Source organism: Myotis yumanensis, unplaced genomic scaffold (assembly GCF_028538775.1).
Source record: "Myotis yumanensis isolate MYYU_CA2020_CCGP unplaced genomic scaffold, mMyoYum1.0.hap1 SCAF_10, whole genome shotgun sequence".
Taxonomy (NCBI): Eukaryota; Metazoa; Chordata; class Mammalia; order Chiroptera; family Vespertilionidae; genus Myotis; species Myotis yumanensis.
In genome coordinates this window covers 47894209-47918517 of record NW_027223761.1, presented here as the reverse complement: position 1 = coordinate 47918517, position 24309 = coordinate 47894209, and the positions used below count along the sequence as shown (strand labels likewise).

The window sequence follows — 24309 nt, the reverse complement described above, 5'->3', positions numbered from 1 at the left end:
ACAAGGTGATTGATAATACCCGGAGTGTCATTCTTCCCCCAAAAGTGCTCAATCTGTTTGTGACATTACCATTGTGCTATTGTCCTTCCCTCCCCATACACACATACACTCCTCATGCTTTCTACCCCATCTCATGTCACCCTGCCCATCCCTTACGGCCCCTGGTCCATTAGAATTAAGATGGTGGGAACCAGGGTGGGTGGCCAGAGAGAAGAAGAGACCCCAGAGCAAGCTAAGAAACCTGAAGAGCTGCATTCTATCACTGCCGTGTTCACTCATCCAACAACCACATACGGAGCACTACTATACTAGAGACTGTGCCAGGCTCTGGACAAAGGGCAAAACAGACCCTTTACCTCAGGGAGTGGGTGGTCTTTTGTTTTGTTTTCCTTTTCAGAGGCCTGGCTTTGGTAAGTCTTCTCTTTGAACGGTATTCCCTACAGGCAAAGTTATTCCTTCTATTTTAAACATTTATATTAATTAGGTAGTGCCTAGTTTTCCAAATAGGCCTCATTGCTCTAAGAATAAGTCTCAGGATGATCAGATATGTGTGCTCCTAAAGGATGCCAACTCCCCAGGAGAAAAAACACACCCTATCTTTTTATCCTTAAGCTCTGGCACAGCACCTGGCTCAGTGGTTAAGGGCTTGTGCACTGCAGTCAGGCTGCCTGAGTTGAATCCCAAGTCCGACAATTAACGAACTAGCTGACCGCGAGTGAGTTACATAACCTCCCTTCACTTCAGAGTCTTTTTGAAAGAGGATGATAACAGGACACACCACCTAGGGTTGGTGTAAGGATTAAGTGAAATAATGAATGTAAAGCACTTAGCACATGGGCAGGAATGATGCTAAGCAAACATTAGTTATGCTATTCTAGCATCATGTGCTCATTCTCACTCTTAATGTGGAGGACTTTGTTAGTGAGACTAATTTGTGAAATTATAAAGAAAGGGTGAAATTGGCTTTTAATAAAAGATAACAACTTCTGTTTAAAAACTTATGGAGAAGGTTTAGGGGAAACATAAATTACTAAATGCTTTTCAACTAGGATATCTTTGCCAAAGACTGCAAAGGTGTTACTAGACCCATCGGTGGATGCCTGGTGTTGAGAAGTTCCTGTTATTTCACATGTTGATTTTCAACTGAGAATAAAATCTTTCCAGTAAGAGAGAGTAGTACCTGTGAGTCTCTATAGGACTTTCACAAATAATCGTTAGAGGAATCATCAAACTAGATTAAATTTAAGTGTTACCCTCTATTTGGTGAATTTTTTCTACTCGGTAAAGTATTGCATATTCATGAGTCAGTGAATCATAAGTTGCTTCAAAAGACAAATGGCAAAATCTATGTCTGAACCAAGCCCCTATCTGGCTAACTTTCTGGTATAATGGGTACTAATCCTAAGAATTCAGAGACCTATATAATGCAGGCCCAGGGCTTATCAAAATAGAGTGCTTTGCAGTTCAAAGACAAGCCAGCTTCTATTCCGTGCTTTCCAATTGTATTGGTAGAGACTAAAGAAACAGCATTCACTCAACAAATGTGTTGTGTGGCCAGGAAATGTGGAGGCCACACAACAGAAACAATCCCTTCTCTAGGGTAGCCCACAGTCTAGCAGAGAGGACACTAATAAAACAATTCCAACACCATGAGAATTAAGATAGGGGAAGTCCAGGGGCCTACTTAGCAAGGAGATCTCCAAGTTCAGAGGGCTTTGAAGACCAAGATTGTGAACTTTTACATAAACAAACAAGAAAGCCACTGAAGGTTTGGTTTTTAAAAGCAGGATGACGACCTGGTGACATTTGTGATTTGGAAGGCTCAATCTGGCCACATGTTGGGAAAGGGCTGACAGGGAGCATTAGGGGACAGGGAGGCCAATTAGACTATTGCTGTTATCTAGGTAGGAAATGATGGTGACCTAGATAACACTTCTAGGGAAGTGACGATAGGGATGAAAAAGTATCAGAGAACCAGAAAGAGAACCAGAAAGAAACGGGATATTTTGATACATTAGGTGGGTGTGTTTTAGCCCCTTAACTGAAAAATAAATAACATCAAGGATTCCGAAAGTATTCTCATCATTCCTGCTGCTAGCTTCAAGGGGGGGCTTCCTTGTAGGCTTAGCAGAAGGTGGAAGATAAAGCAGTCCCTTGTCATTTAAAGGGCATCATTTCTTTTGAAAAGCTTAGCCCTTCTCTAACCCTTAAAATTACATTATTTTGGCTCTAGCAAATGCCTGGTGTGAGTCCTTCCAGAGGGAACTGTTAATGTCACTTGGGTTCTCTGAATTATTGATGAGCTTCGGAGTTTGTGGAATTAATGAGCTTCAGCAGTGGGTAGGGATGGACATATTGCTTTAAGAAAGTCAGCAAGTCACCCCAGAGGAGAGTTCCTCATCCTGGCTAATGGGGGTGTGATTATCCCAGAAGCAAATTGCTAGATGAAAGCAGACCTCATTCAACCAACAGGTACTCAGGGTCCCTCTGAAACCCTGAAACTGATAGGACAGTGCAGATCCTCAGGGCATAAGTGGGTCCACTTAAAGAAACTGACGGTGGATAAAGTGCCCGTGATTTCCCATGTAGGGCTTTCCCTCCTGGAGAACACCTGTTTCTCCAGGCAGTTTCAGAGCAGCTCAGGATGTGTGCTCGAGGCACTGAGGGCTAAGATGTGCTCCGTAGAGCAGAGCTTCCCACAGTGGAATGGAGCATCCCACGTTTCTGTAAGTGGTTACAGGGGAGAGTTCTGAGGTTAAAACGGAAAAATGTCCTCATAATCTAATCAGGTTTCTTTATTGTAGGACTTTCAGAGCCTTTACTATATTAACATTGAGTGTGACTTTCTAGGATAAGACAGTAGGATGCAATGTTTCCCAAATTTATTTGATCTCAGAAGCTTGTTTTTTTATGACCTCGGAGAACTAGTAAAATTCACACTGAGACATACTTTTTGAGATAGAAGACCCACTTTAAATCCTTTCTGGAACAAAGTAGGGTAAGTAGAATATAAAATTCTTCAGATAAGGGGATATATGGCATCTCTGTACACCCCAGAACACAAGCCTGACATCCAGTCAAGTTTGTTAAAATTAAGAGCAAAATCATCAAAGTTGATGTTGCTTTGACTCTCTTCCTGGGTTGGTTATACTAGAAGGAACTAACAGGCATCTCATTCAAACTCTCATTTTATGGATGAAGAAATTGAGGCCAGAGAGGAAAAGTAACTATCCCAAGGTCCCACAAGTTAGTCAGACAGTAGGTACCAGAACCAAGGTCTCCTGCTCCACTCATTGATTCATTGCAACAAATATGTATTGAGGATCTGCATGGCATGGATTAGGCCCAATGTTGCTTTTATGGAGTTTACATTCTAGTGAAGGGAGTAAAGCATTAAACTAATTTCAGAATTAGTAACTTACATATGCTTGGGACAGTTGCTCTCAAGAGAAGGACAAAGTGCTAGGAGAGCATGAAATGGTGGCCTTGGGCTGAGACACGTGGCCCCAAACCCATCTCGCTGCTTCCCATGTGGATCCTCATGTCACTGGGCTTCTCTGACTGAGGTCTCTTTCGCAAAGTTCGTATTTATGAGGACCATAATTTTTGACCCAAATGTTGACATAGTTTGACAAAAGGTTATTTTCTGCTTTGTGGATTTCTTAGTGTAGTAATACAACATTAAAATAAATAAACTCAATAATAATATTAATAATAATAGCAGCTATCTGTTATTGAATACCTACTTATGTTACCCACTGTGCTAACTAGTTGACATCCATTATTTCATTAATCTTCTCAACAACTCTTTGAATTAGTTATTACCTCCATTTTACAGATCAGAAAATTGAGGATTAAAGAGTTAAATACTTTGCCAATCATCCCACATGTAGTAAGTAAAATGGTGATGCTGGGATTTGAACTGAGGTCTGTCCAGCTCCAGAGTCCACACACTATTACAGCACATGGTTTTTTGTTTTTTTAAAAAAAAAAAAATAGGATTAAATATTATGAAATTGGAACTGCTTTAAAAATTTAGGATCTGAAATATATAACAAAATGTTATTTAGTTTAGAAATAACAAATGTAAGGTGTGTAGCACAGTGGCATAGACCTTGAGTGTATAGCAACTGTCATTGTCATTACTGTCCTGAAGCATCTAAATCAGGGATTGGCAAACTGTAGCCCATAGACCAAATTTGGCTCATCACCTGCTTTTGTAAATAAAGTTTTATTGGAACACAGCCATGCTCATTCATTCATAAATTGTGTGTGGCTGTTTTCAACCTATAATGGCAGAGTTGAGTAATTACAACAGAGACATTATGGCTTCTCGCCTAAAATATTTATTATATGGAACTTTATTGAAAAAGTTTGCTGACTCTGATCTAGATACTTGCCTCAGTTTACTATTGTGCCTTTCTGTGAGCTCAACCTGAGGCTGTGGGTACAACATATTACTAAAAATAGGAGGCAAAGGTAAATAGAAGATTCAAATATTGTGTTTGAGCTATAAGTCAGGCTGTGTTTATCATGCATAATTATCTTATTTAGTTCTCCGAACTATCCCATTTTAAAAGTTGTCTGAGGCTCAAAGAATTAAATAATGCCCAGATCCTACAGCCGCTGAGTGGTAGAGCCAGCCTTTGATATGGTTCCCAAGCTTGTGCTACTGCACAAGAGATGTTCTTTGCATCTTACAAGGGGTTACACCTTAGAGGAAGAGAAAACAATACATCACCATTCTTAAAATTTGGACCTTGTTTCTTCCAAGACTGATTTCAAATACAAATGAGGCCTAATTAACAGGAAGTTCCAGCCAGCTAGACACGAATTTGAATGGGACTAATTGGAGAAGGAGGGAGCCTGTAATTGTTTAGACCAGGAGGGGTGGCTGATGTTGGCTAAGGAGTTAGAATGCCTGGGTGGTCATCTGCGCGTCACAGCAGTGCGCCTGGGCTTTTACAGCTGCTTCCCCCACCACTTTGGGGTGGCAACGCTGGTGTTTCTCACCTTTCCCAACAGGCTTCTGCTGTGCAAAGGCCACATAGCCTACACTTGCTTCTAAACTTCTAATCTCTCCTAGGCTTGGCGTGCACACTCAGTAAATGGTTCTTCCTTTGAATGGAAAACACAGTGGCCAGGTTGATTGATTGGTTGCTGTGTTGAACATCTCATATAAATGAGCATGTTCTTTTCTTTTACGTTGCAATAACAGTCAACTATCAAAAGTCCTTGAAACACTAAAGTTTTAGATTCTAATTGATTGGCCATTTAGTGAGTGTCTACCTCAGCCTCGGTCTTGTAGTGGACAGCTACATTCACATTTGTCCCATTTAAGAAAAACAGGTCGATTCTCAGTTATTTCATGGCAGAGAATTCAGTTTGTAGCCAGACTTGTAGCCGTGTGCTGCTCATAATACTAAATTAAGTGTTATAGATGACAGAGTGTTTTCCCAGCATACCTTTCCCTGAGACTGAGCAGAGGCAGAAAGAAGACACGGAAGGCGTGCCAGTGAAAGGTGGTTTTTTTTTTATAGCTCCTCTGAGAAAGGCATCAGCGGGATTGTTAAAATGGGGACTTGAATGAAAACCACATAACTTGGCAGATTCTCAGACATAGATTTCTGAGCCCACACACTCAGAGAGAGGGTCATCAAACACCTGTAAATCTATTTGAATAGTAATAAAAACTCCCCACCTTATGATATATTCAAGGCAGAACCAAGGCAGAGTCTAAAAATGGCCTGACCCTTCTTGATGAAATCATCCGCAGCCCTCTCAGACAGATGGCCCTCCTGTGTTAGGTTCCCACCATACTCTGTACATCTCCCTTAGGGCACTTAGCAATGAAATATTTTGCTTACACAAATCTGTCTCCTTTGATAAGCTACATGCTTCTCAAGAATAAGAAGTAGGTCTTATTCATCTCTGTTCTTCCAGTGCTAGCCCAGAGAAGATGCTTAATAAGTGACAGACAGGCAAACAGATGTCCAGATGAACAAAGTTAGGGGAGGGCAGGCTGCCCGTTTCTGCATTTGCAATTGCTGACAGCCCTGGTTAGTCTCTCTTGTGTCAGTCACCAGGGCTCCTCTGGGTGTATAGCCCTTCTTAGTGGCTGCAGATAAGATGGGAAGAAAAAGACCCAAGGACGCCTCCTCAGAACAAAGACAGTTGGTTAGGAGAAAACAGGACAAAATAATTGAAAAGCCTGAGGTCCAATGCAGCTGATCTAGTAACAAGAGCTGGAAAAAGGTGCAGCCTCTAGAATGAGACCCAGAGGTTCCGAGGGGGTATGAGGAGTAAACAGAGAGATGATTTCTTTGTCCCAAACAGCTGCCAGAGACAGGAAAAACAAGAGTGAATAAGGAGCAAGAATCGGGCAGAAAGCTCCATTGGTCAGATTCCAACAGGCCCACGTCCACCGACTCTCGCTGTAGAATCCTGATCACTTTTGAAAGAGGAGATTTTAGATGCAGGTGTGGGTTTCAGACCTATTCCTGCCACTTCCTAATTGTGCCACCTCCTGACTATACCTCCTGGCTGTGCAGCCTTAGCAAGTTCTCCACCTCTGAATCTGGGTTGCCTCTCAGTGAAGTGACAGTTCCTAATGCTACTGGCCTCCCTGGGTGCTGAGGGCACCAATGTGCTGATGGGATGTGAAAGCATTTTATAAGTTGGCAGGCGGAGTGTGAATGTGTGTGACTGCAATGGGCCATGGACGATCCGACCTCAATTCTATGTGCTTTGCTTTGCAGAGGGTTGCCCTGGGTTGTGCAATGGCAATGGCAGATGCACCTTGGACCTGAATGGGTGGCACTGTGTCTGCCAGCTGGGCTGGAGAGGAGCTGGCTGCGACACATCCATGGAGACCGCCTGTGGTGACAGCAAAGACAATGATGGAGGTAAGGCTGTGGCACCCATGAGCTCTGGGGTTGCGGGGAGACTCAGGGTGGAGTGTGGGCATTATTACTGAGTTAACAGGCCACCAGTACACCATCTGGCTAGTCAAGAAGGCCTGTAGGGCAGGCATAAAATTGTACATGTGGTCAGGATGAGCGCATATCACTAGTTGTTCCATTTGAATTAAAAGTAAGTAAATGAAATTAATTGCCATCCGACAGCAAGTACGCAGGAGAAGGCATATGGAGAACAGAATTTTTCAATTCAATAGTGAATGAGTTGCCCAATAAAGCTATGAGAACCCCCTCACTGGAAGTGCACAAGAAGAGGCCATCCAATCCTGTATCACAGGAGGTGGCAGAAAGGATGCTTCTCCAAGGTTGAGTTACCTTTTCTCTTCTGTTCCTCACCAAGCACACTGAGGACCACCTTCTGCCCCTGTGGGTTTGTAATAGAATCTGTCTTTGCTGTTGGATTATTTCTAAGTGCTGGATAGTCAAAACCCTAAGGAACAGAAGCCTAGTCTTGTGGAACATTTATTACCTAAGAGTGAAGCTCTAACCCCAATTCTTTGACTGCCTGTGTAATTGTAAGCAAGCTGCTTGATGTCTCAGGGCCTCATGCTTCCCATTTCTAGAATGAAGCTATTGGATCATGAGGACCATTCCAGTTCTTACATTGGTGCTAGAATTAGCCTTTATTTCTCTGTTGTGTAAACTTGGATAAATACAACCATGATGTGGTCTACTTTCCCAGGAATATGGACTGATTCTTCCTGACTCTACCTGTCTTTGGAATAAAAAGATAGAAAGATGAAAAAAACTGAAACAGTTAACCCTTCTTTTCTAATGATGACCTAGTTGGCCTGGTCCAGATGTGTTTATGCAGCTCCCTCATATTTATGCTAAGGGGCTTTTCTAGTATACATCAGAATAGGAAATCAACAGGCCAGAAACTTTGTATGCCACCCTTTGGGAATTTTCTACTTGCAGTGATTCTATAATCTCAGTGCACCGTAAGGATTAAAAGGCCAATTGTGTGTTATTGTGATTACTCTGGTTCATTTGCCTTGAGTTGGCTGTAGCAAGCTGGAAAGGGCTATTTCAGACTGCTGGTCTTTATCTGAGCCAGCTTTCTTTCCTTCTACCTACAGCCTGCATCCAGGAAGTGACTGGGCCTGTCCACCCAGGCCTGGGCCCATGGAGTAATTGTCAACAGTAGCTCGTGGGGCTGGGCCTTGGTTGCCAGGAGAGACAGTGGGTCCATGTTCTCTTCCTGTGGGTTTGTAATAGAATCTGTCTTTGCTGTTGGATTTTTTCTAAGTGCTGGATAGTCAAAACCCTAAGGAACAGAAGCCTAGTCTTGTGGAACATTTATTATCTAAGAGTGAAGCTCTAACCCCAATTCTTTGACTGCCTGTGTAATTGTAAGCCTGTGTAATTGTAAGGTGTCTTCCTGACACCTTATAGGAGTGAAATATCCTGTAATCCATCAGAAACTTGAGTTCATTAGTTCCGTGCTCCATAAATACCTAGAGTTCCTATTGTGGGGCCGGGCCCTAGGCACAAAGATGAAGAAGTCTTGTCCCTGCACTTCAGGAATTCAAATGAGGAAGAAGGACCCAAAGTGAAATGCTAATGGGCGGTCATAAGGGAGGTTGTAGAATCATATATTGGTCATTGTGGGAATAGGCAGGTGTTCATCAGGAAGGTGACACTTGGGTAGGTCAGCGTTTCTGGAAAGGAAAGGGCTTTCCATTCAGAGAGATCATGATGGCAAAGGAAGGGAAGGGCACCAAGTGTCCCTTGGTGATATCGGTGGTCTTCTGGCAAGATAAAGTGCAATAATATTTGCTCTTCATAGGAAAGAGATGTTAACCTACATTATCTGCATAATTTGTCCAGCAGTCCCCTTCATTTCACCTGTGTAGACACAATTCCAGTGACCAACAGGAACTTCATGTAATAGAAGAGAAAGGCAAAGGGGCAGCCCCAGGAAGTCACTCTCTTCTCAAGAGTTCAGGATGTTGGCCAAAGCCTTCAAACAGCTATTGAACATCTGGGTAGCAGCCGAACTGAATGTCCATGAGAAATGTGGGGAGAGCATGCATCTCCCCGACAGCACACATACAAAAACAGGTTATTAGACAAGGTTCTCTTATTCTCCCACGTGAAACGCAATCCCAGTATACCCTCTGTTTACTATCCTTCAAAGCCAGCCTTCCCAGCACTAGAACTCACCCTGCACAAGAGTGAGCCGTGTTTAGCTGTGGACTGTCTACATGGGGGAGCCCATAGCCCCACAGCTTGGGTGGGAGAAAGAGCTTCTTGTCATGGGAAACGGGACTGATCCAGACCCCAGAGGAACAGGGCCTCCTCCAGCTGCTCTGAGAGGTGAATGGCAGGAGCTAGAAAAGAACAATCAGAAAATCCCCACATTTTTTATTAAGGAGAATATGCCTCTTACATTTATGAAGCATGTGATGGGCCTTTACTTGTAGAAAAGCCGTATAACAGCATGGTCGCCTGAGATCATTCACTCATTCAACACATGTTAACTGAATGTCTACTCCGCAGCTGGTCCTGTCCTGGCTCCTGGGGCTTCAGAGATAGACCCTGCCCTTGTGAAATGCATAGCCTGGAGGGAGAGAGGAACAGCACCCAGTAGCAATGCAGGGGGGTCGTTACTGCAATGAGGAGGCATCCGCTCATTTAGCTGCTACCATCAAATGCCTGGATGCCCCACTGGGAACTTGCTGTGGTCCCACTCCTCTGAGCCTTCCAGTCTAGCCAGGAGGACAACCCATGTGTCATCATGATTGGGAAAACAACCAGCTGGGGAGACCAGATTATTGAGGGAGCTTGGCCTTGGGTTCTCAACTGTGAAATGAGGAAACCTGCCACCTCAGAGCCCTCTTGGCTTGGTAGACTCTCCACCCTTTGCGGGAGCCAAGGGGTCTCTGCTTTGCATGATGGCACAGATGAAACAACCATGCAGGTGGAGATGGGGCCATCCTCACTGGCCTCTCTGTCACTCTGGGTCTTGGCCAGATGGGGACGGTTTTAGTGGAGGGAGAAACAGGGCAGGCTGTGCTGTGCAAGGCAGTACAAGTGTGAGCCGTGTTTAGCTGTGGACTGTTTGCTGTGCAGACAAGACAAGCACACATTCGCTGGGCTCCTGCTATCTGCAAGTCACCGTGCTCCTTTCTGACGGGCTATAAAACCAATGAACATGGCCTAGTCTTTCTCCCTCAGGAAGCTCGCAGTCATTTGGAAGAAATGTTATTCAAACCACTACATCTAATGGAGGCAGAATGAAACAAGTGCCTTCATTTCAGCCATGATGTGAGCCACACATCCCAAATAAATAACTCAGTGTGGAGGGAAGAAGTGTTAGGGACTCACTGAATGATTATTCTTGGCTGATCTGACTCGGGGCCCTGGAGAAGGAATTCGAAGAGTTTAATGTTGAGTGACAAACAGGACTGGAAGAGACAGCGAACATCGACTTCAGCTCCCTCCTCCTACTCCCCGGCATGTTACAGACAGGGAAGCGGGAGCCCAGAGAGGGAATGTGACATCATACATGTCCAAGTCACACAGAAAGTCACTAACACGGCCAGACTGAGACCCAAGCCATTCCACATGGCCCTGTGAACCTAGAGCATTCCCACCTCCTAATGATTGATTTACTGTCCTCCTCCTAAAAATGTAGCATTTACTTGAATTGAAATAGGCTATGACAGTATCACAAAGCCAAACAGAATGAGAATGATGACTTGTATGTCATTTCGCAGTTTGCAAAGCAATTGTGCATCCAATAACATCACCAGGAGGCATGCGGTATTGTTACCCCCTTCCTATTCCCAGGGCTTAGGGAGCAGCGCATTTTGCCCAGGTCTCACACAGCCTGCAGGAGGCAGACCCTGCCGCAGTCTGAGGCCTGGCCACATTAGAGCTTTTTCATGTGCCCAGACTTCAGAAACCCAACTGTGATCCTTTGAGCTATGTGAGAACTCCCAGTTTCTCTTCTTTCCCAATTTGCTAGGCTTAAAGCAATTCTTTCCAAATTAAACTTGAATTTCAGGCTTCATTAAGAATGTAGTTGCTGTGTTTTTAAACTCTGAGGGGGAAAAAAAGTTACGCAATGTGACTGAGTTGGGTTTAGCTGTATTGGTTTGTTTTTGTTTATGATTGTCGTCTAGTTTTAAACACAAGAAACAGATCCTAAATGGGACTCAGTGGCTCCCAGCCTCCTGATTCTCTGTCAGGGCCACCCAGTCAATCTTGAATGCCCCTAGATTTTACCCCGGACACAGGTGGGGAGAGGAAGCAGCAGGGCAGGCAGGCACCGAGGTCCTGGCTCACCACGGTGAACCCCTCAGTGTGCCCCACTTGATGAAGAAGGTGTGCCCCATTCCTATTGCACCCCTTTATCAAGACCTTTAATCTTCTCATCTGTTACACACAGACTTTCTGATAGGGATGCTCCTCCCATGCCCATTACAGAGACGGTGAAACTGTGCCCAAACATGCTGTCTATAAAATAAGGGTACTAATGCCTGCCTTGCAGGGTTGCTGTGAGGATTAAGGTGATGTATTTAAAGGGCCTGAGAGGTAAGATAACAGTGATTAAAAGTGGAGGATCTGTACCCAGGTTGGATTCCTGGCTCCCTCACTGGCTGCATGACCTTGAGTGAGTTATTCAACTTCATCACCTGCAAGTGTCGCTTCTCTTTCTCCTGCTCCTTGCCACCCATAATCACAACAGCATGATGTTTATTACTAAATAAATATTCATATATAAACAGTCATTCTTAAACATTGAAATTATGCTCTCTTTAAAATTTTATAATCTACGTTTTTCACTTATGCTCACACTGTTTTTCTCCATATAATGTATTTTAACCTCTTTTATCTCTGGACTAAAATTTGTATTTCAAACTGTTACATACTCATTGCTAAAGGGGGAAAATCAAATGTACGAAAAGGAAAATAATAGCCATACTGTAGAGGGCACCCCTCGGTGCCAAGCACTCTGCTGGACACCGTGCATATGATCACCAGCCCTCACCCCCCCTCTGCCAAGGCAGACGTTTACAGGTAGGGAAACTGAGACTCGGCGAACTGAAGTGCTTTGCACGTAGTTATGCATTGAGAGAGCTAGGATGCGAACGGAGCTGGTGTTTAAAAAGAAGCCAGAATAAAAGATCCACTGGGATTTAGCCAGACTCCTTATGATAAAGAATCTTTCATAAGCTTCAAGGTATGGCATTCTCTTTAGGCGGTGTTGGTCCCATGAAAAATAATCCCAGATTGCAATACAGATCATTGATAGATGCATCCTGGGAGGAGAAATTTCAGGGAGACAGAACAAAGCTCTCTGTCCTCCCCGCTGCCCATCTCCCGTTGCTGGAATGGAAAGTTCACATAAAACCATAGAATTTGTTCACCCTTCAGACTATCTCTAAACCACGTTTCTTGTGATAAGAGACGAGAGAAATTGACCTTTAAAAATCGTGTGTTCTAAGGGACAGATAAAGATTTTGCAAGCTTTCTCAAAGAAGGCACAGAATTTATTATAGCAAATGACAAAAACTTCTCCCAGATGTGTACAGAGGAGGCTCATTCCACCCTGCACCCCCAGGGCCTCCCGGTGCTGCTTGCAGCCTGCAATAAACCAACTCTGAGGCCAGACTGCAGACAGGAGCAGGCGGGGTTGGCTGATGTGCCGTGGAGCGGGGGAGGAGCTCAGCCTGTGGAGAGACTGATGGACTTGTTATACACTGTCCACAGGTCTATTGATTTAGGGAACCATGCAGACAACTATGGTGCAAAGAATGTACAGCCCACAAATTTCCCCGACCTGCGCCCGGCTCTATTCTCCTTTTGGCTCATTCTTGTCCATCCTTCTAGTTAGTCTCTGTTGAAGCATTCTCTCATCCCTGATATAGTCCAGCCCTCGCCTGAGTTGGGCTCCCACCTTTGGACTTTCACAGCCCACCCCCCTTCTTTCCTAGCACTCTATTGTCTCCATCTGACCCACCAAACTGAATGCTTTGGAAGCATGACTGTCTTATTCTTGTCTGTCCAGTGCTAACACAGAGCCTGCCAGCCACATGATAGGCCTGGAGAGGGACAAGTTCTTCCAGGGGGGATGGCTTCGTTATATTGCATGGTCCTCCATGGGCCCTGCCAGACTGAATGATTTGGGATCCTCACATAATCATGTATTTTTTTTCACTCACTCAACAAGTACAAAGCTCTGTGTGCAAGGCACTGTGCTATGCATTTGGGATACAGAAATAAACAGGTCAGTTCCTATCCTCCATGGAGGGGGGTCAGGGCAGAGAATTAGACATAGACTGTGAATGAGCACCTAACAGCTGGATTTGGAGAAAGATAAGGGACCAAATTCCCAACTCTGCCACTTTCCTAGCAGTGTGGCGATGGGCGAATCACTTAACCTATCTCCAGTGTCCTCATTTGTAAAGGTGAGAAAGCTAGCTGACCACCTTCCGTAGAATTCCCATGTGCACCTCTCACTGTCTGTGAAAGTCACAGCCACAGCCCGCAGAGGAGATGGGCCAGAAGGTGATTGTCAGGCAGGCTAGCCCCGGAGGCTGTCCTGTTGACCTCCACGTTACAGATGAGGACACGACATCAGAGAGGGAGGTGAGTCACCCAAGATTCCACTGGCAGTGATTAAGATCCCAAAATGAATAGAAAGCCACATCCAGTCAGCACTGCAAGTGGTGGCAGAGGACTTCACAGAGCCCTGGGCCCCTGCGCCTGTCTGCAGAGGGGCTCCAGGAGCAGCCAGAGGCATGCGAAGGACACCAATATTCCTCATATCAAATTACTCACTTGCTCTTTACCACCGAGGTTCCTTACAGCAACCCTGAGAGGTGGGCAGAGCTTATTATCCCATTAATACATTACATCTCAGACATATGAAGGGCCATGCCCAAGATCTCAGAGGTAAAGAGGGGCAGGCCCACGGAAGGACTGGGTCATCAAGCTTCTAGCCTGGGTTTTCTCTCTCCCACATATTCCTGCCCCTAGTTCTCAAGGTCATTTGACACCACCAGCAGGGTAGACACTGAGGAGAGATGCAAGAGGAAATGGCATGGCCTTCATCCTCAAGTTGATTGCACGTAGATGGAAATATTAGCAAAGACCAAGGCACCATGCAGCATTTCAGCAAGTGGGAGGGGTCTTCAAGTTCAAGGGTCACAAGTACATGAACTACTTTGAAATGTTCATTTAGTGCCCAGAGACCTGTATTTCTCTCTTTCTCTCTCCTTCTCTCCTCACACCTTTCCTTTTAATATCCTGCCTTTTTCTAGCCACTTCCTCCCCACTTTCCTTTGCCTTCCTCCCACCAGAGCCCATGGCTGGATGTGGCTCTGCTCCCCTCCCAGCCTCGGGGGCCTGAACAGCCTCTGGCACTTTTTTCTGTTCCTTTTCATGGTCACCAGCAAGGACGGGGAGGGGCCTTCAGATCTCTGAGGAAAGAGCAGGTTTCTGGGGGCAAAAATGTTCTTTTCCAAAAGTCAGGGTTTAGAGTTTAGGAGGATTTTATTGAAAACTTGAAGGAAATAGAGGAATGTCCTCTCTCTTTTCCTGTTGGTGGTTCGTTTTGTTTTTGTTTTATGTTTTTCTGCTGTGATAGTGAGGGTCTCACGTGGGAATAGCAAGAACATGAAACATGGACGTTTTATAAGTCAACCAACTTGTGTGTCATTTACAATTAAGAAATGTTCCCAGATGGGCCCAAACTGGAGAATCTCAAAAGCTATGTATTTATGTGTTTCTAGTTTACCCCAAAACTTATTTTTCTATTCCCAAAGCATACTTTTTCCTCTCAACATGACTCTTCTAAAATTGTCATCTATGCCTAAGAAAATGAAACTGTGGAAGATCCTCTATGGCTGTAGAGCAACCATATGCCCTGGTTCAGGCTGCCATATGCTACATTTGAAAATATCAAAAGAGATTTGCCTAAAAGCGAGTCTTGTAAACTGAGCTTTTGGTAAGAATTTTATGGGCCTTCCTCATTTTAAAATATGTACATATCTCATTTAAGTAGGATTGTCTCGATTAGCAGAGGTTTAGCCCACATTTACTACCTAGTAAATATTTGCTGAATGAAGGATCAAGGAGTGTCAATATAGGAAGGTGTAGGCAGACAGAACTCTTGCCCTGGCATTAATCACTAAGCTGCGAAGTATACGGTGAACAAGTCCCCTGTCCCAGGATCTCTCATAAGAGCACCATTTGTGTGCTGTCTCCATTTCAGAGAACCCCAATTTTCAAGTCCCCTGAGTTCTCTACTGTCCTAACTTACAGGTGTGTTGCTAATTCATGTTTATCTAATTCAGTTCTCCAAGGCCAGACCGCATCCAGAAGGGCTGCCTGGAATGTATGCATAGAGAAGGGGCCACCTCAGGGCCAAAGGGAAGGCCTGGTGTCAGGATGCCTTTTCACGAGAAGCACCTGGCCAGGGGCTAATAGTAACATTATTATCAAGCAGTTATGTGCTGGCCATCATGCTGATCTCATCTAATCCAGCATCTCCGCCAGCTCGGTCTGATTGTTCATTTTCCAGAGGGGCAAACGGAAGCTCCAGGCCCTTCCTGGGACTTTCATTTCCGGCGGGGTGGCCAACTAGACCATCACAAAGGCCCTTTGACCACAAGAAACAACAATTTGTTTTTAAAACTCACTGCTGAAATTTTTTTTTTTTAAAAGGAAAAAAAGGGATGTGGGGGGGGCCCATATACCAGAAGCAAGGAGGCAGGTGAAAGCCAGAGCAGTAGACACTGGGAGCCTGAAATGAGTCCGACAGCCCCGTCTCCAGGAGCTCATGGTCTGGGAGGGAGACAGAGAAAGTCAGTCACAGTGTCGGGGAGGCCAGGGCTATGATGGAGGTCGCCCAGTGGCTGGAAGTGCACAGAGCAGCGGTATTTCAGCAAGACTCAGAAACCCATGCTTTCCACTTAAGAAATAGTTCCTAAAAATCTCTTCAAGACTCAGAAACCTTTCCTACCCCACAAAGACCTGAGTTCAGATTTCTGAGTCAGCTTCTTCACTGACTGACTGTGAGACCTCAACCCAGTGACTTCACGGTGAGCCCTGGTTCCGTCCCTCCACAATGAGGGTGATGAGGGCAACAGTGGCTACTTCCTAGAGCTGGGGAGACTCCGGGACACTTCCCTTGAAAACATTCCTTGTAAAGCATTTAGCACAGCGCCTGTTGCTCAGTAAGTGGCAGCTGTGATCACCATCATCAGGCTGATATTAAAAGTATTAATGACAATAATAATAATTCCTGGCTAAGCTTCTTCCAGGCGCCACGGAGCAGTGTGTTTGTAAGGAGGTGGAAGACTGGTTTCCAGGGACTGCTTCGGTGGTAAACAAGAGCAGGCGAGAGCTAATAAAATTTCAAATTAGCCATGACTTTTCATGGCCCTTCAACTGTGCTGGCCGATTTAATGGTCAGCGTCCCCACTCGCGGGGATTGAATAATGGAGCATTTCTGCCGAGTTATGGATGCGGCAGCTGAATCTGTCATGCTAACGTCAATAGCAGAATGCAAATCACCCTCAGTGCAGGCTGCAATTACGTGTTTAAGCGATGTCTGACAGGGCAGCGCGAGAGAGTGTGGCCGGGCCCGCCGACTGCAGGAGAAACAGGTGCTTTGCTAGGAAGTTAGTCGGTGTATCTGGGACCTGGGACAGGAGCCACAGGTTAGGACGCAGGACAGTGCTGGGTGACAGGAGGCCTATCTGCATCTCAGGATGAATCTGACAGGTGAGCAGACAGAAGGCATATGGCCCTTCATTTTAGTGAGGCTGTTCCAGGTTCAGGGTCAGGAAGGCGAACTACCCCATATTCAGTACTTACTGGGTGCCAGGTACTCCGCTGGATCTGGGGGTATATTTCTTTATGTAACAAATACTTACACCCACTCCTATAATCCCCTCATAAGAGATGTGAGAAACTGAACCCAGAGGGTACTCTGGTGGGCAGCCTTTATATAGCAAACCCACAGAGACAGAAGTGAGGGAAGCGTGTCCATGATGAGACTGGGGCTCAGAGTAAGTACAGAAACTCAATCTGGGGCAGAGCTGCCTCAAACTGATTGTCAAACTGCAGTAGGAAGGCCAGGGAGGGTTGGGGGACAGGAGGGAGGGGAGTAAGAGATTAACCCGAAGGACTTGTATGCATCCATATAAGCATAACTAATGGACATAAGACACTGGGGATTAAGGGAGGGCAGGGGTTTGTCAAGGGCAGGGGGGAAAAAAAGGACACTTATGTAATACCCTTTGTAATACTTTTAGCAAAAAAAAAAAAAAGAAACTCAATCTGGAACTTGAACTTCCGTCTCGGAGCCTCATGCATCCCCCCACCATGTAACACTGTATATTAACTAGAATGAAGATAATGGTGTTCTGGCTTTCATAGACTGTCATTTAGTTTCATTTCCTGATTCACTGGTTAATTTATTCATGTATCATTCATTTCTTTATTAAACAGTCATGTTTTAAACACCTGCACTAAGTGCTGAGGACGCAGCAGAGATAACCAGAACAGGGCCAGGCCCCATGGTGTGGGGAAGTTTGCCCAAAGCCACAGCTAATAAGCAGGAGAGGCAGAGTGTGACCCATGCCCTCCCCGCCAGGAACAGGGGTCCTTAAACTGTTCTCTGCCAACAACACACAGACTATAACCCTGGGCTTCTTTGCCCCTCACTTTGGGCAGCATCCACTAATCCCTGGATTTGTTGTCCATGTTAAGTTAGTCTGTGGCGTGCCTGTAAAAATCCTTTGGGATAATGCGAGCAAAAACCTGTGGTCTGGTGGAATTTCTTTCTTTGAACTTTGGGAAGCTGGAAGTTGTAATATAATTTGAAATCCATCCATGTGGTAAAGAGAATTCCCTGCTAATGGCCACTGGGCCAGAGACAAGAAACCTTTCAGTAACTCAGAAAGCCCCTCCCACAGAAGGTGGAGCCAGGTGTGCACACACCTACCTCCAAGCCAGGAGAGTGGCTGAGAGTTACAGTGCCTTTGAGGCACTGCCTCTTCCCCTCCCTCAAAAGCCAGTCACCAGGTCTTAATGTTTTTACCTCTGAAATGTCTCTCAAAGCCACCCACTTCTCTCAGTCCCCACTGCTAGTACTCTAGTCTCAACGGTTGTTTTTCCCTGTGCCACCTCAGCTACCACCACCACCCCTCAACTCCCCCAACCCCCCACCCCCTGTATTCCCCAGCTTCTACCCTCTGCTTAAGACCTTTCAGTAGCTCCCATTGTCCCTGGGGTAAAATGCAAACTCTAACCTGTCCCCCCACCCCCAGGCCCAACAGTGTGCTTCTGCCAACCTCTGCAGTCCCACCTTTTTTTAATCCCCTGTCCCCACCTTCGGAGCCCAACTTTTGAATTTAGAAACTTCACTGTTCAGTGTGTTCTCTTACCTCTTATCTTTTGGGGGGAAATAGCATATGTCCACTGTCCACTTACTTGTCTGTCTCTCCTGTGAGACTAGTGGGTTGGGACCAGATCTGAAGCACCTGGGTCTCCTTGGTGCCCAGCAAAGGTGTTGGTTTATACCAGGCATTTAATTAAGTTTTTCAGTGAGTGGGAAATAGAGAAGTGCATGATGGTATTGTGGACAAGCGTGGCTGATGGAACATAGTGACATAAACCTCATGCTCTGTCACCCCTACAGATGGTCTGGTTGACTGCATGGACCCCGACTGCTGCCTCCAGCCCTTCTGTCATGTCAACCCACTGTGCCTGGGCTCCCCTGACCCACTGGACATCATCCACCCCGCATGGAGCCCCCAGCTTCCACCCCCTGTGTCGCAGCAGAACCTGCACTCCTTCTATGACCGCATCAAGTTCCTCGTGGGCAGGGACAGCACACACATCATCCCCGGGGAGAACCCCTTCGATGGAGGGTGAGTCCATCGGGCCCTGGCTCCAGCCATGGCTCTCTGAGGGAGAGCTGATCACCTCCAGGGCAACATTTGTGGGGGTGGGGGTGGGGATGGGAGGAGGCCAGGAGGGGTGGGCATCAAAGGCTATTGATGGAATGTCAGGGGAGGTTGGCGGAGTAGCGGCCTCAGATGGCCGCATTTAGAAGGTACACTCTCCAAGGCATTTGGCATTTTTGATGAGCAAAGTTTTGTTGTTCCTGCTGGGTGATGGATGGGGAGAATGAGAAATCAGTGGTCCAGGGGGAATCTAGGATCAATACCCACTCTGCAGGCCGCCATCCCTGAGTCTGCAGTCCCAGACGAGCTGAAAGGCTCTAACACTGCTCACCGTCAGAACTGGTGTCCAGAGGCTTGTCAGGCTGCGGTGGGTCCACCTGCTGGGGTCCCAGGCCATGTGCCCATGCATTCTTTCACAAGTTTTAATTGTGTCAGCCATTGGGCAGTTTTTTCCTGGGATCTCCTCTCTGCAGGCCCTGTGCTAGAATCAGAGAGATGAATAGAATACAGTCCTGTTCATTGGCCACTCCAGGTCCACTTACTAGGGGCATAAAAAAGAGACTGTTCCAGTGTGAGAAGCCAGAAATATGCCCCCAGGCAACTCTGAGATCATAAAGGAGGTGCTCCTGGGTAGGGGGAAGGCCATTACTTAAGAACTGCGTCTTCAAGGTGGGAATTAGCTGGAGGGAGAGGGTGACCAGGGGGAGAGGGAACATGCAAAGACCCAGGAGCATGAAAGGGCACAAGAGCCAGCAAAAGATTGCTCACTATTCTTCACCCACAGATCAGGGTCTGTGAACTAGGAAAAGGTATCCAAAAAGGAGGGATTTATAGTAATTTCTTTTGAATGTCTTTCAATGTAGTAATGCCTCATAGATGCAGAGGTTTCTCTAAAGTCTGCTCAGTTCAACTGACCACTCACAGACTGTGTACTTTCTACCTTCATGACTTCTGTGCCGAGAGATCCTGCCCTGAGGGGATAATGCGGTGGTGATGAGGGGTGGGAATGGTGAAGGACAGCCTCAAGTTTTATTTAAAAGGGGAAATCGGGAGGGCTTAGTCATGGGTTGGGTCTAAGGGATGCTAGAGCCAGGAGTATCTTACTCAGATGCCCAGGTAGATGGCGATACCCTCACCAGGGACCTGAGAGCTGAGCAGGTTTCGGAGTTGCTGGGGTCCAACCCCAGCGGGTCCAGGGGTCCCCAAAGGTGTGGACGGAGTCGGCAAAGAATGAATGACATGGAAACTGGGTTCAGTTCATCAGCATAGCGAGGTTCTCCCTCCAGGATCTTTAGCGAAGTTCTGGTGAGGATCTCCAACCAAGTTCTGGTGCCGTGTTCTCTCGCTAGGTTCTCCAGCCAGGTTCTCCAGCCAGGTTCAGTCACCAGGTTCTTTAGCCAGGTTCTATCCAGGTTCTTTTGCCATGTTCTGTCTAGGTTCTCCAGTGAAGTTCTGTAGCCAGGTTCTGTCCAGGATCTTTTGCCATGTTCTCTGGCTAGGTTCTGGTTAGGATCTGATGTTTATTGTCTTGTTACATCCGTATTTATACCAGCCGATTTTAATCCTGTCAATTTCTATTACAAGGGTTAGGGCGTTTCTTATCTCCATTCCAGGGAGTAAAGATTATGTAGCTTAACTACCCGCCTGGCACTTAATTAAGGGGTTGTATCCCCTCCCTAACCTCAGGGAAAAATCCCCACCTGGGGAAACAACCTTTCTCGGAGAGGTGACCTTGGTTAAAACACATGGCACTAAGGAGAGCAAACATATTAAGAACAATATGCTATATATGCCAGGTCCCTTGAAACATATGCTGTGCAGATGTTTCTTTCCTGCAGCGACTGTGTCAAGCAGCAAGGATGGACCGGCTTCCGGCAGGGAGTGAGGTGATGACCTCCACCTGAGCACCCTAAGGGCAAGGAAGAGACACACCTCCGTAGGGCACATAAGAGGACAAGTCTATAGTTCATAAGCAAGTCTGCAGCTCATGCAGTGGTTAGGGCTGCAGATCTTGATTTGAGAGCCATCAAGAAACACGCAGGAGTTGACCACGAGCACACAAAAGTTTGCTCAAGGAGAATGAGTGAGGGGAGAAGAGCCAGGACCTAAGAAGGAATCAGGGGAGCCACCCCAGTAAGTGGTATTATCACCCCCAGAGTGTAACTGGGACTCCAAGAAGAAGGCCTCACTGCTGGGCCATGATGGAGCCGGATTTGCACCAGGGCCTAGCGGACTGCAGGGCCCAGGATTTCCCCAGCCCTGCCCTTTCTCACAGGAACAATGACAAGACCAGGAAGAGAAGCGGGGAAGTGCTCTGAGCCCAGACAGACGGGCATGACGCAAGTGTGTGAAAGCTTTCAAAGGAACTTTTTTAGAGATGAAAGCACTTCATAGTCCAAATCCTTCAACCTACCCTTGAGAGGTTCATTGACCTTCCCAAATCCACAAGCTGGTCAAGCAGCAGAGTCAGGGGCAGCACTAGAGTGAGGAAACCCCTCTTCCTTTATCTTGGCCAGAAACGCTGCCTTTGTCTCTGGGTCAGAAGCTTTCGGCTCTCTCACCCAGCTGTGTGGTTTTGTATGTATGCTGTGGGCCTTCCCATGGCGTGAGTCCTTTCAGTCAACTGGAGATGTAAATATTATTCCAGCCAAGGGGAATACTACTTACTCAGCCTTTCTTTACTTGGACCCGTTATGGAATCTGTTTAGGGCTGGTTGGCTTCCAGTGGCTGTTCTGCTTGTGGGATGCCCTCACCATGCCAACCTGGCCAGTGCCAGCAGGGACCATGCACCCCTGTGTGTCCCCTGGTCACTGGCCATGCCTGCTGCTCGTGTGTGGAGAATCACTGTGGGACGTGCACAGGGACCTCAGTAGTGTGTCTCCAGCAGGTCTCGCTTGCCTTAAGGAGCCTGTCTAGTGGGGGATGTGGGAAACCTGCACTGAGAGAAACTGACCTCTCAGCGGGAGGGCAGTATAGGCCTCAGAGTCAGGCCAACTTGTGCCTCAGAGCCTGGCTCTGCCTCTCTGGGTGCACAGCTCTGGGCAAAGGGCTTCATATACCGAATATGCTCAGGACAAATATGCATAGTATTGCCTTGAACAATGAAGAAATGGAAGGAAGGAAGGAAGGAAGGAGAGAGGGAGGGAGAGGGGGAGGGACGGTAGGAAGGAGGATGGATGGATACATTATCTGGTTTACTTAATTTTATACTGTGGTTCCAGAGTCCAGAGAGGTTAAATCATCTACTGAAAATCACATTACAGATTAGTAGCATTGTTTCTATATCTGTCACCTTCAGTTAAATTACAGATGCGTTCAAAGAAGAGACCATTCAACTCCTTAAAACTATAATACTGGACACTAGTATTTGTTCTGCAAATGAATGGATAATGGAAGCTTCCAAATGTTACTGTAAAAATTCTTTTTACCTAACATTTTCCTGAGTCATTATATCCCTGCTCCTCACTGATCTAGATTCAAAGGAAACAGCTGCCCATCACTACCAAGTATCCCCAAATAGATTTTCTTGGAAAACAAGCCCAGGAAACAGCAGATGCTTTTCTCCGTGGACGACCACCTCCATATCCCGTGGCCTCAATCTGGGCCAGAAATACAGTGCCTATTTGCATAGTTGGGATACAGTGAAATCAGTTACCAAGTTTGGATTATTACTTTCTTTCCTCGCAGGTGAAGGAATGTGGAGTGACAGAAAGTGTCCAGAGTTTGAGTGCTGGCTTTACCTCCCACTAGCTCTGTGTGGCATCAGGGAAATGAGTTAACCTTTGTTCACTTGCCTCCAGTGATAAATTGGCAAGAACAGCGACTATTCATAAGAGCCATTGAAAGCATTACCCGAAATAAAGCACCTGGCACAGGGCTAGGTACACAGGTGATCAGTAAATGGTGGCTTTTATGGCAGCAGCCTGGCCTAGTGAAAACAGTACAGGCTTTGAAATGAGGCAGAGCTGGATTTAAAGTCAGTTGCATCCACTTTCTGGCTATGTGACCTTGGAAAAATTCCTTAACTTCTCTGAGCTCTACTTTCCTCATCAGTAAGAGTGGGTGGTAATGTCTATTTTGCAAGGTCACCATGAGAATTAAATAGGAAAAAAATGTACATAAAATCTCAATGTAGTACTGGCCACCCACAGAATGCTTGCTAGTTATAAGATAACTAGAGGTCCAATGCACAAAGATTCATGCAAGAATAAGCCTTCCTTCCCCTGGCTGCCGGCACCAGTTTCCCTCTGGCACCCAGGACCCTGGCTGCTTTGCTCCAGCCGCCACCAGGTATCTGGGACCAGGGCTGCTTTGCTCCGGCCACTGCTGCCATCCACACGGGGCGTGCTCCGAGCCGCCCGCACCCCGACCCCTGGTGTCTGTGTGTCCACTAGGGTGGGAGCGTGCTCTTCCACCCCTGGTGTCTGTGTGACCACTGGGGTGGGAGCGTGCTCTTCCACCCCTGGTGTCTGTGTGTCTGCTGGCGTGGGGGCGGCACACAGTCCCCTCCCACCCATCTGTGCGCGCAGCTCCTCCTGAGCTGTTGTGATGCAGCCTCCTCCAGCCTGGCGTGACGCCCAGCTAATTTGCATATTACCTGTTTTTTTATATATATCGAAGGTGGTGATGAGGAGGAAGGTGATGGTGTGATGTTGCAGAGAGCTTCCACCTCCACTTCCTTAATTGGAAGTGAAACTTGAAAGTAACCTGTGTTCCAGGAAAGTCCAGCAGCTACCCTGAGAGAAACCCGTTCCGACTGTCCAGTCCTTGTTTGGGGAAGGGGAAAGGCAGCAGCATGCCAGCCGGCTGTCAGGGGGTCCTCATTAGGGAGGAATCCAGTGGCACTTTCCCAGGGAGTGGGATTTCTGAGGGACACACAGACTTGACTTGGTGCCTGTATATAACACTAACAAGGCCTGTGACTGACAGAAAACCCCATATCCTTCTGCACCTCATATGCTGTGCTGCAATTTGTATAATCTGAATGGGAGTCCATTTAACAGGCTCCAAGAAGCAGTCTGTCACCCAGAAACCCAGCAGCATGTCTGAGCCCAGCAAGGCAAGGCAGGCCCAGAAGTACAGCTCCTTCACTCTGCAGACTCGCAGCTGTGTGTCTGACTCAGGGAGGGGGCTCCCTATGCTTCTGCGCAGCATCCCCGCTGGTGTCAGAGATACAGGAGCAGGGGTGGCCCTCGGGGAAAGATGCGAGCAGCTCCCCAGGATGTGAGGGCCCCAGCCAGGCAGAATGGGCTCTGGGCTGGGCTGCACCCCGTAGAGCAGTGGTTCTCAACCTTCTGGCCCTTTAAATACGGTTCCTCATGTTGTGACCCAACCATAAAATTATTTTCGTTGCTACTTCATAACTGTAATGTTGCTACTGTTATGGATTGTAATGTAAATA

At 46.6% G+C, this 24309-nt stretch overlaps 1 protein-coding gene across 1 annotated transcript in view; it reads left to right on the top strand.

The window, feature by feature from the left end:
• The window catches only part of TENM4 (teneurin transmembrane protein 4), a 743366-nt gene that overhangs the window by 629307 nt on the left and 89750 nt on the right, over positions 1-24309 (top strand). Inside the window, 2 exon segments of the mRNA XM_070425699.1 lie at positions 6759-6905; positions 18640-18871. Coding sequence (XP_070281800.1) covers positions 6759-6905; positions 18640-18871 — 379 coding nt within the window.